Raw genomic sequence first — 14,213 nt, 5'->3', positions numbered from 1 at the left:
ACAGAACAATTGAACAAAAAAGATCTTAATAACCCAGATAACCATGAGGCTATCTGAGACAGACATTATCTTATCCAGAGACAGACATTCTGGAGTGTGAAGTCAAGTGAGCCTCAGGAAGCGCTGCTGACAATAAAACTAGTGGAGGTGATGAAATTCCAGCAGGGCTATTTAAAATTCTAAGAGATGATGCTATTAAAGTGCTGCACTCAATATGTCAGCAAATTTAGAAAACCCAGCAGTGGCCACAAGACTGGAAAAGGTCAATCCTCATCCCAGTTCCCAAGAAGGTCAGTACTCAAGATTATTCAAACCACCAGACAATTGCACTCATCTCCCATGCTAGTAAGGTTATGCTCCAAATCCTTCAAGCTAGGCGTCAGCATTATGTAAACCGAGAACATCCAGATGTTCAATCTGGGTTTAGAAAAGGCAGAAGCAGAGATCAAATTGCCAACATCCACTGGATCATAAAGCAAGAGAATTCCAGAAAAACATCTACCACTCTTTCATTAACTAGGCTAATGCCTTTGACTGTGTGGATCATAACAAACTGTGAAAAATTCTTAAAGAGATGGGAATACCAGACCATCTTACCTGTCTCCTGAGAAACCTCTATGCAGATCAAGAAGCAGCAGCTAGAGCCTTGTATGGAACAACTGACTTGTTCAAGATTGAGAAGGGATACAAGGCTGTTTATTGCACCATGCTTATTTAACTTATACACAGAACATATCATGCAAAATGCAGGGCTGTATGGATTACAAGCTGAAATCAAGATTGCCAGGAGAAATATCAAGAATATCAGATATGCAGATGATACCACTCTGATGGCAGAAAGTAAAGAGGAACTAAAGAGCCTCTTGATGAGGGTGAAGGAGAACAGTGAAAAAAGCTGGCTTAAAACTCAGTATTAAAAAAAAACTAAGATCATGGCAACTGGTCCCATCACTTCATGACAAATAGAAAGAGAAAAGGAGGAAGCGGTGACAGAGTTCCTCTTCCTGGGCTCTAAAATCACTGTGGACGGTGACTGCAGCCATGAAGTCAGACGATGACTGCTTCTTGGCAGGAAAGCTATGACAGACCCAGACAGCGTGTTAAAAAGCAAATACATCATTTTGCCAACAAAGGTCCATATAGTCAAGGCTATGGTCTTTCCAATAGTCATGTATGGATGTGAGAGCTGGACCATAAAGAAGGCAGAGTGCCAAAGAATTGATGCTTTTGAATTGCAGTGCTTGAGAAGACTCTTGGACAGCAAGGAGATCAAACCAGTCAATCTTAAAGGCAATTAATCCTGAATACTCATTGGAAAGACTGATGCTGAAGTTGAAGCTTGAATAGTTTGCCCATTTGATGTGAACAGCACACTCATTTGAAACAATCCTGATGCTGGGAATGATTAAAGGCAGGAGAAGAGGGCAACAGAGGATGAGACGGTTGGATGGCATCACCGATTTAATGAGCATGAACTTGGGCAAACTTTGGGAGATGGTGAGGAACAGGGAAGCCTGGCATGCCGCAGTCTATTGGGTCATGAAGAGTTGGACACGACTTGGCGACTGAACATCAGTGTGTCAGCTGATGGGGTGAACAGGAGGCTGGGGAGAGACGAGGGAATAGGGTAAAATACAAAGTTTAAACTTTTCTCTCAATGACACAATAATTGTATGCAGAACCACAATGTACATACTTTTCTTATAAACCTATAGAATTGGAGCTGCTCTGGGACCCAAAAGGGCTGTCCCCCTTCCCCCTCGTCCCTCTTACCTGAGAAGTTTTCTGAAGTATTCTCAAAGAACATAAGAACTGAAGGGGGGAATGACAATTGGAAGTTTCTAATGCAGATGGTGATTGCAGCCATGAAATTAAAAGACGCTTACTCCTTGGAAGGAAAGTTACGACCAACCTAGACAGCATATTAAAAAGCAGAGATATTACTTTGCCAACAAAGGTCCATCTAGTCAAGGCTATGGTTTTTCCAGTGGTCATGTATGGATGTGAGAGTTGGACTGTGAAGAAGGCTGAGTGCCGAAGAATTGATGCTTTTGAACTGTGGTGTTGGAGAAGACTCTTGAGAGTCCCTTGGACTGCAAGGAGATCCAACCAGTCCATCCTAAAGGAGATCAGTCCTGGGTGTTCATTGGAAGGACTGATGCTGAAGCTGAAACTCAAAGTATTGGAGTTGACTCATTGGAAAAGACTCTGATGCTGGGAGGGATTGGGGGCAGGACGAGAAGGGGATGTCAGAGGATGAGATGGCTGGATGGCATCACCGACTTGATGGACATGAGTTTGAGTGAACTCCGGGAGTTGGTGATGGACAGGGAGGCCTGGCGTGCTGCGGTTCATGGGGTCGCAAAGAGTCGGACATGACTGAGCGACCGAACTAAACTGAACTGAACTGAATCTAGTTCAACCCCCTCATTTTACAGATGGGAAAACCAAGGCAAAGAGGAGGTACATGTGGAAACTGCACTGTAGGAGTGAGTGGGGGAAGGACCGCAGTCACTAGGGGAGGTAGGGGTAGGGCCATGGCAAGAAGCCCTGGTTCTCCAACCACCTACTTGAGTACCTAGCCATCTAGGAGTTTACGGAAGACAAAAGGCGTATCTTCCCTTCCCCAGGGACATTGGGTCTGGGGTGATAACCCAGCAGGAGGCACTGAGGCGCCCCTCTTAATTTCCTAGCTCATGCCATCTAGATAGGAGAATGCAAAGCCCAAGTTCCTTCCCTACAGGATTAAGAGCGAACTGGGAAGGCTGCCTTGGTTAGCATCTCTGCACTTCCTCTTACAGGCTGTGCTATTTAACCTCTGTGCCCAGACTCAAAAACCGCCTTAGTAAAAATCTGAAATTTCAGTTCCTATGGCATTACCGACTCAACGGACATGAGCTTGAATAAACTCCGGGAGTTGGTGACAGACAGGGAGGCCTGGCGTGCAGCAGTCCATAGGGTCGCAAAGAGTCTGACACGACTGAGCGACTGAACTGGACCACTGCAATTGTGAAGGTCTTGACGAAGAGACACACAGGACTAAGATTTAGCCTCCTACGCACAAGGGGTCTCCCCCAGGAGTGACTGCCAAAGCCCCACGGGCACATGCCGCACTCTCTGGGTGGGTCTAAGTGGGTACATGGAGACACCTAGTAGACTGCGCCCTCTGTCCATCTGGAGCGACTCCACGGGAAGCCATACCGACCACTGTCTCCCAGCAGCAGCCAGCCAGCCCTCTAATTTGGTTTCTTTGCTCTGGGTGGTGCAAAGGATCAAGGGTGTAACCTCAGGGTGGGGCGCTGACTCAGCCGCGGGCAGGCTCGAGGAGTGTCTCAATTCCTGCTGCATCCTCTTTCCATTCTGTTGGGCAAAAAACTGCTGGTCAGAAAGGCAAAGGCCTCCCCTGCACTGGAAGAGCTCCTAGGCCGGACGCACCTCTTCGCTCATTCGGGAGGACTGGGGACCGAGGGAGGCCAAGAGACCAGCAGGGGTTAAGACCATGGAGCTGCAGGGTACCGCCAAGGCCTAGAGAGACCCCGCCTCCCACCCCCCACGCCTTGGAACCCTATTTCCCCTTCCGTTTCCAGCTTCCGGGCGGGGCGCGACTTCCGGTTCCGGTGGTAGCCTACAAAGCTCGGCGCCGAGCAGCTGATTTCCCTTTCCCGGAGCCGGTGGCGGGGCTTGGCGTCTCGCTTCTCTCCTTCCCCCGTTCACCCGGCCTTCCGAGGGGCACCTGCGCAGGTGAACGCCCCTCCCCGCCCCCTGCACCTCCCTCCTCCGCCGCGCACCGCTGGGTGGGAGCGGGCGGCCGGGGCGGCGGCCCTGGGAGTGGGGAGGCCTTTGCCTGTGGGGTGTGCCGGCTGGTCTGCCTGGCGTGGCCTTGGGGCCCCGCTAAATGTCCCAGAAAGGAGGACGTCCAGTTCTGGATTCCCCAGATGCGCCTTTTCCGGCCGGATCTCGGCCGTCTGAACCGCGCCCAGGTGGTGGGAGGAGTCGGACCCAGGTTCCTGCAGAGACGCCGGGGATTTTTGTACTGGGCTGGGTGGTCCCGCCACTTCCTAGCCTTGTGACCTTGGGCAAGTCCCCTTTCCCCGAGCCTCAGTTTGTTTATCTGTGAAATGGAAATGACAGTAACGGCCCTACTGGGTTCTCGGGCAGGACTCGATGACGGAAAGCTACTGATTTTACAGGACCGTGTGGCCTGTAAAATTCAACAAATGGAGCGGTGGAAGCTGCTTGGAGACAACTGGGGCGGTAGAGAATCTTATCGAGAGTTTAACCTGAGTCGCTAAGAGAATCACGTAGAGAATGTGAAACGCACAATATCAGATAGGAGATAAGAGTTCCCTAAGCTGGAGTTATTGACTGGTGAGGATACGCATTCAGTATGGCAGGTGGCCTTCTCAAACTGATTGGGTTTGGAAGCTGGGTAAATCATGGAGCTGATCACCATCTTCCAAAGCCAGCTTTGAAAACTGGCCTGTTGACAGTTGAGACTGTTCGTAGAAGTCGAGTTTGGGAATGAGAAGAATTAGTAAAAGGGTATTTTTCTAAGTGGATTAGGGGTTTTCTCTCAGAACAGTTTTGAGCTGGAGGGGAAAACCTGAAATGTTTTCTCCCTCTTGAGTTGTCATGAAAGTAGCATGCTGCTGCTAAGTCACTTCAGTCTTGTCCGACTCTGCGACCCCATAGACGGCAGCCTGGGATTCTCCAGGCAAGAACACCGGAGTGGGTTTCCATTTCCTTAGATGTAGCAAAAAAGAACACAGTACAGAAAGGTATAAGAAAAATGTTTCCCACTTTTACTGTTCTGCTCCTCAGAGGTAAAAAGAATTTCTTTGATAACCTTCCCGGTACCTTTATAGATACATCAGGTCGTATATGCTTATGTGTATGTGTTTTTAATTTCCCCAGATGAGATTACATTATACGTATTGATCTGCAGCTGGGGGAGGGGAGCTATATTATGGAAAACTTTACACATCGGCTCTCATAGGCCTCTTTCATTTCTAGGCCTCTTTCATTTCTTCCAAGGCCGCATAGTATTCTGCTGAGTGGCTGACAGTACTTTAATCACTTCCTTGTTGATAAGGGCTTCCCTGTGGCTCAGAGGTACAGAATCTGCCTGCAATGCAGGGGACACAAGAGACACAGGTTCAGTCTCTGGGTGGGGAAAATCCCATGGAGATGGAAACGGCAACCCACGCCAGTATCTTGCCTGGGAAATCGCTTGGACAGAGTAGCCTGGTGGGCTACAGTCCATGGGGTCTTGAAAGAGGTGGACACAACTTAGCGACTAAACAACAACATCTTAACCACATTCCTGTTGATGGCTTAAGTTGTTCCCAAGATTTTGCTATCGTACAGTGTTTCATCCAACCTTTCCTTGACTATTTCCCTTTTATTCAAGGCACCCCTGAGTTTGGGGGGTATTCTGCTTTTGTCCTTCTTATCACCCTGGGATAACTTATTTTGAGGCATGAGCAACACCCTGTTGATTGAACAGAAACCCAGATAATAAGGGAAGTGATATGTTCCAAAAATACCTGCTACCGGGTCTAGAATCAATTCAGAGCTCCTAGATGGACTTTCTGGTGGTCCTGTGGCTAAGACTGTACTCCCAGTGCAGGAGGCCTGGGTTCAATCCCTGGTCAGGGAACTGGGTTCTACTTGCCATAACTAAGAGTTCCCATGCTGCAACTAAAGATCCTACATGCCTCAAGTAAGACCTGGTGCAGCCAAATAAATATTTTTTAAAAAGTTCTAGAAAATAAACCAGTGAACATTTAGAGATGAGGTGTTAGGAGCCAAGAACAATTTAATTCAGGGCAGCTGGTCAGTGTTAACAGTTGTTGGCTTCTATAAGTTGTTACCTAGGGAACAGATTTGAGACTGGTGTAGGGAGGATTTTAAATCTCCAACACTTCTGCAGTGTTGATACAGTAGGAAAGAACTGATCCTTGGGGGAGGTGGTAATAACAAAAAAAAGGTGATCTTTGTAAAGTGACTTCATAGGGATTATAATCTTTGATTGGACATCCCTGCTGTGACAAATAGTCGTTTCTATACTGTTACCTTAAGTCTTTTTTTTCTTTTAAATTAACATAGAATGTGGTTTTCCTGTAAATAATCCCTCTTTGGACTGGGCCCTAGCCTAAATGAAGCAAAACCTTTTTTGCCCCAGCCTTTCACAGGTGTTTGATTTACCTATCAGACCCCCCAATCTCCCTTCTTCCCACTACAGCTGGTTTGCTAATCCTGGAGCTCTCAAACATCTAACGAGTCAGAAATCCATGCTGCAAGGATTCTTACAAATTCAGTTCCTCATACTTTGAGGGAACTTAGGATCTTGATCTTAATAGAAAAGCTTTTTTCCTTTTTTTTAAATTGCCATAGACTCCACCCTGATGGTAGCTCCTAAAGTACTTTTTTAACACTTGCTATTCTTTCATCATAAAAGACCGGAGGAGATAGAAAAGACGACAGAGTATATGAAAAAACAGACTTTTTCCCCCTCTGTTTTAGCATTTCTTCATAATTTGCTTTTAAGTATAGCAAATATTCCATAAAAGTGGTTGGAGGAAGCAACCGTGATTTTAAAGACCACCCCCCCACACACAAGTCATGAGCATGTATGTTTGTATTGGAGGGGGGTGGATGGATGAAAGGTTTTTCCAGCTAGCAAGGCCAGCATTCTTGACTCTTTGTGCTTGAGAATCTACTACATCTTACATTTTGGTGAACTGTTGACAAACTTTCTCAACTGTGTCCATTGATCCAACAAGAGGAAACAAAAGCGGAATTTCTCTTAACTTTATTAAGATTGAAAAGTTGTTGGAACCTAGGTCTCTTCTAGTTGGTGGACCAGATCCTTGAGATCAGGGAGGTTTTAACATCCTTTAAGGTTTGTTTTTGTTGAGCCTGACTTTTCTCTTTGTGCCTAGGAGTCTGAAAAATCCTTTTGCAGAGTTCTAGGATGGAAACTGAAGGGTATCCAGAGATGCAAAGAGATGGAGAAGTCCAGAATGATGAAATAAGGTCACCACCAAATGAGAGGATGGCTGAGGAGCCAGAAGGCATCCTGATAGCGCCGCCCCAGGTCCAGGTTCCGCCAGAGAGCCTGGATGAAGACTCTGAAGATGACCTGGAGACCGTGCCCCGAAGGAGTCCTCTCAACCCTGCAGCCTCCAGGCAGAGGTTCCGGGAGTTCCGCTATGAAGATGCGGCTGGGCCCAGGGATGTCCTGAGACATCTCCAGGAGCTTGCTGGACAGTGGCTGCGACCTGATATTCACACGAAGGAGCAGATTGTGGAAATGCTGGTGCAGGAGCAGTTCCAGGCCGTCCTCCCTGAGGAGCTCAGAGCTTGGGCACTGAGGTGTCAGCCTGGGGTCAGAATCACCGGCTAAAATCTCACTGCTTCTTTTTCAGCCTACATATGAGAAGTGACCAAAGGCTCTCTTTGTTGCAAATCCAACTACAGTCATGAGAAATCTGAACCTTGATTTTCTTTGAGCTTGCCTTTGCTAGCTGTAATAAGAAGCAATGAAAACCTTTTTTTTTTTTTTTTTTGCCTGAAGCAGCTCTGTTTCCTGGCACTGTGAACTCCAAAATGAGTTTCCCTGCCCTCTTGTAAGGACAATCAGTCTGCTGCTTGTTTTTGCTCTGCTGAATGCCTCCCTTTTTGCACTTTGTGACATGCTTTAATATATAGTTTTTACGTATCCAAAGAGATGATTGCTTCAACTTTAATATTCTTGATTCTGGCTGTGGTGGCTTGAATGGAAGCTTCTGTAACCCCACCAGTAACTCATTTGGGGTATCCTTGAAATATTAAAGTTTGATTCTTAATAAAAATGTCCTGTGGTGATTTGCCAGTCTGGCTCTTAGTTGTCAGCATTTGAGAAAGGTGGGATAATTATCAGGAGTAGATGTGAGCTGCAGATAAGAACTATGTGGCATTTGTTGAGCTGGCAAATAGGAACAGGCCTGGCCTTTGTTTTCAGAGTCAGCGCCTAAATTGGGCTAAACTGAGAAGGGGGAAAGGGGTCAGAAGAGGTAAGTAACTCAGTTGGGGCTGTTTGATTTGCTCTTTGTCCATTTCCTTATCTTCCTCAGCTCATCTTCCTGCAAGAGGATTAAACCATCTGAGGTTCTGTTCTTCCTGGAACAGAGGTCATCCTGGCTTTTTGTGTGTCGAGTCCTGTACTTTGGTTTGCAGCTGAAACAGCAGTAGCTGTGGCTGTGACAGGTAGAGAGGAAACAGCAGCTCCTTCCCCAGCATGACCCAGTCTTGAGGAACCTTTCTGCCTCTGCAGCCTGGCTTTTGGGATAGGAGTGGGGCTTGAGTTCGATTCTGCTGATGTTTGTTGAGTACTTCTGTGCCTCTGGGACTCTTCTTGATGCTAGAATCCCAGGTGGCGCAGCAGTAAAGAATCTGCCTGCCAGTGCTGGAGACACGAGTTCGGTCCCTGGCTGGGGAAGATCCCTTGGAGAATCCCATGGACCGAGGAGCCTGGCAGGCTACAGTCCATAGGGTTGCAAAGAGTCAGAAATGACTGAGCACACACAAATATAAAACCCAATTTCAGGGAATCGCCTGGTGGCACAGTGAATAGGAATCTGCCTGCCAGTGCAGTTCGATCCCTGATTGGGGAAGATCCCACATACCTGAGAGCAACTAAGCCCCTGTGCCATAACTGCTGAGCCCATGTGCTGCAACTACTGAAACCTATATGCTCTAGAGTCTGTGCTCTGCAACACGAGAAGCCACTGCAAAGAAATCTGCACAGCAGCAAAGAGCAGCCCTCACTTGCCACAGCTAGAAAAGGCCCTCACAAAGCAATGGAGACCCAGTGCAGCCATAAATTAAAAATATAAAGCCCAACTTTAAGGAAATGTATTGTTTCTAAGGAGAGGAAGAAGCCATCAAAATACATCGTTAGAAATGCTGGAGTAAAACTAGTCTTTTTTGGCATATGATTTTGAGTCAGCACTAAGAAAACACATTTTGTGGGTTTGTTTTTTTTTTTAAATAGCTGAGTCAGGGAAGTGACATTTTTGTTGAACTTCAGTAGGAGTCAGAGATCACTGGACAGAAGGGACACCTTTTGTAAAGGCCTTTACAATGGGAATGGGAGGGCGTACAGTATTTGGGAAATAACTTTGGCTGATTGGGTTAAGCTCTCTTAAGTTTAACATTGGCAATGGAATAACAGTGATGGCGTCCTAGTATCTTCAGTACTCCATTTGCTCAAAACATTCCGAAGGTATTTCCTTTAGTCTGCAGGGATTAGGAACTCCTGGTGTTAAAGAATTTCCTGATCTGTTCCAGTTTCTCAGATGCTTTGATGGCCTAGAATTTAGGATGCAAGGACCAGAGTTACAAGTGGACTGAAATGTTTTCATCTGTGGGATTTTATAACAGCTGAGATTTCCTGAATCCGTTAGCACAGGTTTTTCAACCTTGGCAATTTGGGGCCAGGTAATTCCTTTTTGTGGGGGCTTGTCCTGTGGATTCTAGGGTATTTAACAGCATCTTTATCCTCTGCTCACTAGATTAACACAAGCTAGGTGTGACAACCAAAAATGTCTCCTTTGCCCTGGTTGAGAACCACTGACTTTCGGTAAGAGACTTCCTCCAGACATGTCCCAGATTATACTTTGGTCCACGGTCTCTTAAGCTTAACGTTGGATTGAGAAGCTGTTGGAAGACTGGTGTTACTGGGCTTTATGGTTCCTTTTTTTTTTCCCTTCAAATTTTCTATTGGAGGATAATTGTAAAGCACTCTCCTGTGTGTGAGGTATTTCTTTGGCTTTTTTCATCTTTATCTTGAAAGTGAAAGTCGCTCAGTTGTGTCCCACTTTTTGCGACCCCGTGGACTATACAGTCCATGGAATTTTCCAGGCCACAATACTGGAGTGGGTAGCCTTTCCCTTCTCCAGGGGATCTTCCCAACCCAGGGATTGAACCCAGGTCTCTTGCATTGCAGGCGGATTCTTTACCAGCTGAACCACACAGGAAGCCCAATCTAAAATAACATGTCTTAGATTCATTTGACAAAAAGTATGAAAAAAATAAGCCTGGTCCATACTCTCACTTCCTAGGTAACTCCTGTTGACATTTTTAATGTTATAAGATACAGTTGCATCCTGTGCTGCCTGCCAGTCTCCTCTTTCTGCCTCCCCATAAGATGGTAAGCTCTGTGAAAGCAGGGTTGGCATCTGCTTTGCCCTCTACCCAGGGAGTTGCCAGCCTTCAGGATCTAATGCCTGACAATCTGAGGTGGAGTTGATGTAATAATAATAGAGATAAAGTATACAGCTAGTGTAAAAAAAAAAATAATTTGCATGTGTATAGAAAAGTCCAAGGATATAAGAGGAAAATGTAAAGGCTGTCTTCACATTAACAGTTTTGCAGATAGACAATGTATGTGCCCACATATGCATATATCACCCTGCCCTTTTTTTTTTTGACCATGCTGTGTGGCATATGGGATCTTAGTTCCCCGACCAGGGATTGAACCCATGGCTCCTGCAGTGGAGGTACAGAGTCTTAGCCACTGGACTGCCGAATCGCCAGAGAAATCCTTTTTTATTTACACAAAATACATTATGAATGTTTAATATATTTTTCTTGCCCAGTAAGCCTTAGCAGTCTTTCGGTATCAACATAAAAAGGTTTATTAAAAAAATTTTTTTTAGCAGTTGCATAGTATTCTGTATGGCTAATACCTAGTCTTACACTTTCAGTAAAAAATGCGAGGTAGGGGGTTTAGATACGGAGGTGAACCTCCAAAGCACAAGTGAGGCTTACAGAGGTAAGTTAGCCAGAACTCAAACCGAAACTGGTAAAATGCCCAGCAGTATCTCCCAGCAACCTGTTAGTACCAACACTTTCTCATGGAAATGAACTTGTAGATGCAAATCCTTACCCCAAACAAATCCAGTAAGAGGAGAAGCTCGAGTTGATCTCCATTCCGTCTGGCCCTAGTCCCATGCCCTTGCCAAGAGGTCACGCTGCCTGGTTACTAAAAAACCAAGGATTTCACGGGCCCTGTGGAGATTTGGGAAGACAGTCACTCCCCATCTCTAGTGCCACTCCTCCAGAGGTGGTTCCCGTGCTTTCTCCACCCTGTAGGGTAGTTCTCACCACTGCCAGTCACTGTCATTTCTGCAGTCGATCTAGATGCCAATTCTAAAGAACCCTGTTCATTTCTAATGTTTATCTGTTGGCTGCTCTGGGTCTTCGTTGCTGCCTGTGGCCTTGCTCTAGTTGTAGCAAGCAGGGGTTGCTCTTCGTTGAGGTGCCGACTTCTCATCGCCATGGCTTCGCTTTGCAGAGCACGGGCCCTCGGTGCACAGGCTCAGTAGTTACGGCGCACGAGCTTAGTTGCTCCAAGGGAAGGTGGAATCTTCCTGGATCGGGGATCAAACCAGCATTCCCTGCATAGGTAGGTGGATTCTTAACTGCTGGACCACCAGGGGGGTCAAAGAACGCTTTGAATTCTGCGAATGATGGGGCAAGAGGAGGGACGATGTAGAGGAGCTGGAGGGGAGCATTTCTAACATGTCTCGTGTCTGACTTGCCCTCTGTGATTATTCTGACTCCGGTTCCACAGTTTCATCTAGTCACTGAAAAGTGCTCCTGCCAGATGGCTGCTGGTGAAAAGCAGTGTCCGGACCACAAGGTAATACGAGATTCCTAGCAGCTGGCTGGAGCCATGGAAAAATGTGTCATCTGTTGGGCAACTACACCCTGAGCAGTGAGTGGGTGCCAGGCCCTGGTTGCTGGAAAGGAGACCAACTCCAGGGGCTGGCGGGGGCAGAGTCCCCCACTCGTGGTGGTGAGAATTCAAGCGCATCTGGCCTTCCTCAGAGCACCCCGTGTGGTCAGTCTCCAAAGGCAGCTCACTACAACGCTCTTGACAATGAGTTGACTATTTTGCTAAGCATTTTCCACCCACCACCATGCATTTATTGGCCATTTCCCTTGGCCTGAAATGTCCCACCCTCTGCCTCCCCCGTCTTTGCCAGCCCACTCCTGTTCATTGTTTATGATGCAGGTAGCCATGGTCACCTTCACGACGCCTTCTTTGATTTCTGCCTTGAGTCAGCATTTGAATCCCTCTTGTGAGCTCCTGTAACACCTTCCCTCTAGTTCTGCGTCCCTGCTCATTCAGCAAATATGCACTGTGTACCCAGTATGCCAAGGCCCGTGCCAAGGATCACATGCAGTGTCTAGTTTGTATCCCCAGCAGATCGTGAACCCCACGTAGAGGGAATCTGTTCTTGGCTCCAACACACGACCTGCACATGACGTCCTCTGGAAATAGTTTATTTTGTAGAAGACACGTGGTTGCTGCCTAATTTAAAGTGCTTCCTTCTTAGTGAACACAAATGACTGGAATTCATGGGAAACAGGGAGTGAGATTATTAATTCCTGTTTAGTTGGAGATTAAATTGTTTAATTGGAGATTATTATTGTCCCTGTTTAAAATGGAGATGATGGTGAAAATAAACCCCTGAAGAAAAGAGGAAGGTTTCACTCAGTCTTCACCGGGGTGGCTGGCTTCCCTCTCCGTTTTGCACCTGATGTTGCAGTGAGGTGAAGTTAAAACAGCCCTTGGCTGGCTGTTTGAAGGCTCCAGGGCCCCCTGGGTGCCTAGCAACAAGCTGACTGCCCAGAATAGTGATTTTGAAGCTGGGTGTGTCTTCTGGGCAGGAATCCACCACCACCACCAAGGCAGCCAGGGCCTCCCCTTCACTTCCTCTGGGCCAAAGCTCCGCCTTCACTTGGGGGCCAGAACTAAGTGTTTTGGAGCCCTGTCTTAGCACAAATGGGATGTTCCTAGCAAAGGTAACTCCCACCCTTTCAAGGTGTGTGATCTCAGACAAGTCTTGTCACCTCTCTGAGGTCCAGTTCCCACACCTGTCTTGTTTCATATTCCCAGCTAGGGTCACCCTCGCATGGCACAGAGACATTCTGTATATGCTATGTTCTATGCTAGTCTATATTGTAGCTGAATCTGCTTGGTAAAGGGAAGGTTCATCGAGTGATTCCTTCTCAGCTGTCTCTTTGATCTTTTCCTTCCTCCTGAGCCCATTTCTCAAACAGCTCCATCTCTGCATTCCTCATTTCTCTACCTAAAATCCTGTTTTTATCTTCTCACTCCTCCCCATCCCTCTCCTCATTTCTTATCTTATCCCCAGGCATTAAACCTCAGCGGTGAAAAAAGCCTACATGTCTTTAAAAAAAAAAGCACAAGTGTGTTAGTTTATAGGCCAATGCTAGTGTGTCGTGACCTTTAATTTTTAAGATTTAGATATAACAGGCATCCTGTAAAACACACAGATCTTAATTGCATGACTCAATGAATTTATCCAAAGTGGGCATACTCCTCTAACCACCTTCCAGATGAAGACACAGGATTTAACCAGCTCCCCCGGAAGTCTCCTTCATGCTGTGCCCTAGTTATCAACCCCCTGAAAGGTAACTGTTATGCTTTCTATCGCCCTGAAGCAGTGTTGCTGAAGCTAGTGGGCAAAGACAGCGTATACTCTTTTGTGTCTGGTTTCTCACATTCGACATCGTGTCTCTATAATTTGTCTGTCCCCCGAGCATCCTGCTTTTCTGTGTCTGTGAACCTGGACACGCCTGTTCTTTCTGCCAGGAACCTTCTGTTCTGTTGATACGCCCTATCCTGGCCTGACCAGTCTGTGCAAGTCCTCTAGACTCAGAGCAAATCTCCCTCCTTTGGGAAGTCTTCTGTGGTCAGCTCTGGATTTGAATCCCAGAGCTTCCATCTACCGGCTGTATGATTTTGGCCGTGGGTTACTGACCTCTTCACTCCTCACTTCTGTTGAAGATCATGGTTTCTAGAGTTCTTATGAATTTCAAGTGAGATAATACATATTAAATACTTAGAACAATAGCTGGAACTTAGGAAATACTTGGTAAATATTACATATAACTATTGTGAAGACTCTTCTTATGTCCGCAGATTCTTGTACGCCGCCCATCTTAACACTTACCTTGATTGTTGTTTGTTCCACTGTGTGACCTTAGTTCTTTAAGTGGGAATTGTATCTTCATTCACGGTGTTTTCTGCAACAGTCATTTATGAGTATGCCCTACATTCTAGCGCTGAGGGTACAGTGGTGAAGGAACTCTTTGCATTTACTTTTTAATGGGAAGAGATGGACTACAAGAAA

At 46.5% G+C, this 14,213-nt stretch overlaps 1 protein-coding gene across 1 annotated transcript; it reads left to right on the top strand.

The window, feature by feature from the left end:
- Nucleotides 1-3,604: 3,604 nt before the first annotated feature.
- On the top strand, nt 3,605-7,869 carry LOC129647083 (SCAN domain-containing protein 1-like). Its single transcript, XM_055574216.1, has 2 exons — nt 3,605-3,741; nt 6,945-7,869. The coding sequence occupies exon 2, from the start codon at nt 6,977-6,979 to the stop codon at nt 7,406-7,408; it is 432 nt and encodes a 143-aa protein (XP_055430191.1). The 5' UTR covers nt 3,605-3,741; nt 6,945-6,976; the 3' UTR covers nt 7,409-7,869.
- Nucleotides 7,870-14,213: the final 6,344 nt, after the last annotated feature.

This window comes from Bubalus kerabau, chromosome 3 (assembly GCF_029407905.1).
Source record: "Bubalus kerabau isolate K-KA32 ecotype Philippines breed swamp buffalo chromosome 3, PCC_UOA_SB_1v2, whole genome shotgun sequence".
Lineage (NCBI taxonomy): Eukaryota > Metazoa > Chordata > Mammalia > Artiodactyla > Bovidae > Bubalus > Bubalus kerabau.
The sequence above is the reverse complement of the archived record's forward strand: the minus strand, read 5'-3'. Positions and strand labels throughout refer to the sequence as shown.

What these genes read in the sequence shown, in the direction of transcription:
- LOC129647083 (XM_055574216.1), top strand. Translation starts at nt 6,977, where the DNA reads ATGGAAACTGAAGGGTATCCAGAGATGCAAAGAGATGGAGAAGTCCAG.